This window comes from Blastocystis sp. subtype 4 (assembly GCF_000743755.1).
Source record: "Blastocystis sp. subtype 4 strain WR1 chromosome Unknown seqid_0321, whole genome shotgun sequence".
In the NCBI taxonomy this organism is placed as follows: Eukaryota; class Bigyra; order Opalinata; family Blastocystidae; genus Blastocystis; species Blastocystis sp. subtype 4.
Genome location: NW_014569226.1, coordinates 7,085 through 10,752, shown reverse-complemented (window position 1 = coordinate 10,752; position 3,668 = coordinate 7,085). Strand labels below are relative to the sequence as shown.

General features: G+C 38.3%; 1 protein-coding gene across 1 annotated transcript; it reads left to right on the top strand.

Annotated features, from left to right (window-relative positions):
* Nucleotides 1-2,320: 2,320 nt before the first annotated feature.
* On the top strand, nucleotides 2,321-3,388 carry JH06_4471 (ATP-binding cassette transporter; the record flags this gene model as incomplete). The annotated part of the gene is given in 4 exon segments (XM_014670156.1): nucleotides 2,321-2,348; nucleotides 2,379-2,459; nucleotides 2,491-3,138; nucleotides 3,150-3,388. 4 exon segments carry the CDS (start codon nucleotides 2,321-2,323, stop codon nucleotides 3,386-3,388), a joined length of 996 nt encoding a protein of 331 aa, XP_014525642.1.
* Nucleotides 3,389-3,668: the final 280 nt, after the last annotated feature.

The following is a 3,668-nucleotide window of genomic DNA, read 5'->3' as shown; positions in this document are numbered from 1 at the left end:
TTATCTTTGAAAGGATTTCAATGATTGAGGAATAATCACCTCTTTTTGGTGATGAAGGAGATAGAAATGAACTCATCTTGTGTTAACGAATTGGAATCATTGTTAAGAAGAAGGACTTAATACTCACAGAAGAGACGGTGTACTTGCTCTTCATAAATGATACGTTTCAGGATTTTATAATAACCATGATCACTGATTATTCACATAATAATGAAGGGAACTTCGTATTTATCTCGATTGCGTCGCCAGATCCATTCATTGTGCAAAAAGAATTTCTATATCATTAGTAATTCGAAATGGACATTGATCTTCATGGCACTGTTTCCTGGTAATCTCATTTCTTTGTGATAACCATAGTCTTCTTCAATCTATCCCAATTAATATTTGGAAGAAATGCAACTGTAGCGGCAACTCCGGCTGCTGATGTTAGTAGACTTCATCGATGCCATAATGTGGATCCGTTCTATAATTTAGGATAGATAATACATAGATTCTGTGCCCCTATCACAATCACTAATTCGTCCCAGGGTTGTCAGACACTGATCTATACTCCAACTGATGAGACCTATGATTCTATTATGAAGATCCTTGCAGAACAAAATGACTTAGTGTTTGGCGACGATGTGATTGGTTATTGTGGACTCTTTCTTATCTATTTATTTGTAGCATCTTATGAGGAATTCACTAGAGCTATTTATCCGCCGATGAACTTCACGGGACGCTATGTGGTTGGAGGTGTTGCTTTTAGCGATCGTTTTCCCAATAATATAATTGGGTATGAAGTTTATTCCAATTCGACATACGACAAGTGTTATGAGAAACGTTCAACCGATATGGAGAAGTTCAATATTCACGAAGCTGAGATCCAGACTGCTGTTGCAAATGCTATTAGCAAGTTCTATATCAAAGGTATCTTAGAGAATCAGAAGTAATTAATAGATGCGCAACCAATGAAGGTGCGTTTGTCTCATCTTCCCTATGTCCAATCAATAGCTACAAGCAATTTTAGGACATCACTGTATCACGGTTATCTTGTACCGATTGTGGGAATTCTCCATCTCTTCTACGTTTCGATATCACTAATCAACGAGAAGAAGAACCATATGATTGATTATCTTCGAACAATGGGTCTGTTGGTTCGACATGTTCATCAACCTGATGTCTAGGAAAGTGCGAATATTATTAGTTATTTAACTGTTTATGGCTTATTTACACTGATTCCGTCCATCCTTTATGAGGTCAGTGGTCGTCTCTGTGATATTTCTTTAGTCACCAATTCTTCTTTTGGAGTATCTATGAGACGAACGATTGATCCATAGATGCCTACCTTGTGGCTCTTCTGTTATCTACTCTGTGTTACTTGTATGGGTGTTTTTGTCTTGTATCATTTTCATTGATCTCTTACTCTAAGCACCATTGTCATTCGACCTTCTCGTATGGCAATTGTTCTAGGATGCTTCTCTATTCTCCTTATAGCTTACATGGATCCTTATGCCAGTTGGCTATCAAGGAATAGATTTGATATTGAGTCGAATGCTGGAATCATAGGTTTTATTTACAATGTTCTCAATCCTTCCTATGCTGCTTTGCGCTGTCTAAGTCTCATTTACTATTGGATTGGCAATAAGGGATTCTGTTCTTGGAGTGATTTTATGTCATCAGTCCCTGGATGGAACATCGAAGTTGAAGGGTTGTGATATAGACTGGAATTCAGTGATAGATTCCTCTTCAATTATAAGTGTTATCTCGGTATCTTTGTGTTCTTTACATTCTTGTCATGGTATTTCTCGTATCGAAGCATGTGTCACAAGTCTTTTTGTTTCCTGTTTTCTCCTTCGTTCTGGAATCCGAAATTCTCTGTAAAGATTGAGTTAGGATTGATTGAAGTGATAACATGAAGAGGAATAGATACTCGTGATAAGGATCAGAAGGAATCTGCTGATAACCAGAGGTATGATCATACATGAATTCTGATTGGTTAGCATAATTTATTCGTATGTGACAAAAGTATTCCCAAGTTGTACTGCAGTAAAGGAGATTCGCATGGAGATTCATAAGAACGAGTTATTCACCCTTCTGGGTCCCGTTGATATGAGATGAGAGAATGAAAACTAGAATGGAAGTGGCAAAACAACGTCAATCAATCTGTTGACTGCGGTATTCCCTCCTACATTTGGTGACATATACGTACAAGGTGATTCGATCACTCAAGTTCGTCATGAGATTCAGGAGCGAACTGGTATTTGTAATCAAGTAATGAGAAGAAGGGTCTTATGATTCATAGTTTGATTATTTCTGGCCTCATTTCTCACCTAAACAGATGTTTAATGTGATTGGTTCTTTCAAAGGTATTCGTTTATTGATTGGATGATAAGAAGGGTATCCTCAAAGTGATATTGATAGTGAAATGAAACGACTGATGGAAACCTTCCATTTGACTGCTTATATGAATCGAGAAAGTAAGTGATCCAAGATATGAATCATTTGAAGCCGATACATTCTCAGGAGGTATGAAACGCAAACTGTCCGTAGCTTTGTCTTGTATGAAGGGTGTTGACATCATCATTCTGGATGAACCAACAAGTGGAATGGATCCTGTGTCTCGTACTGAAGTGTGGGATGTTCTGGAAGAGCTTCGTAAGACCAAGACTGTTCTCCTGACTACTCATTCCATGGAGGAGGCAGACGCACTATCAGATCGAATTGGAATTATGTTTGGAGGACGATTACGTGCTGTTGGAACGCCATATGGATTGAAGCAACGATTTGGAAAGGGTTACAAAGTTGATGTGATTCTGAATGATGGTTATACCAGTGATGAAGTCACAGATCTGCTTCATAAATACCTTCATGATAGTACTGTAATCACAAATGCTACTGTTTCGCTTTCATTAGGAATTGATAAGAGGGATATGCATGCTTTGCCAGAATTCCTGGTGAAATTGGGCAAATTGAATTCTGTGAAAGAATGGCTGATTTCTCCTTCTTCTCTGGAAGAGGTATTCATGAATTTAGTCCAACAGAATCGTCAAGTGGAGGAGGTTGATAAGGAGTTGGAGGAGATTACAAAGAAGAGTGTTCCTATGTGCCAGATCTGTGGAGAGAATCCAGCAGAGGAAGGTATCATTAAGGGATGGGGTAAGATATAGTTACTCTGTACAATCGACATGGTCAAGCCTTCCTTGTGAATGGTTACTATTGCAAACATTGTGCTTCTCCTAGCAATACTCCAAACAACTCGGATCATGAATCAGATCATCCTTTGAGTCAGTTAGCATCGAAACCTGATGAAGAGATTACCGAAGTCAGTACTGTACAGACAGAAGAAGCTCCAGAATCTACTCCATCGATGAGTCCAACTAAGGAATTGTACGATAAGGGAGATTAAATCATTTTAAGAGATCCTCAAGAAGCTATAATCTCTTCTGATGAATCTACCAACATTGAACTGACGCGTACAAGCACAATCATAAATTCTTTGATCTGGCTCCAGACAATCGTATTCTTCAAAGAGAAGAAGCGAAACATCTTATTAGCAGTCCTGTCTGTTGTTATGATTGGTTTAGTGATTCTCTTACAGATGGTTTCTCGATCAATATACAAGCGATGTGATGATGGGTGATCGTTAACTCATCTTCTGACTTCTAGTTCTTATTCATTTGTATGTC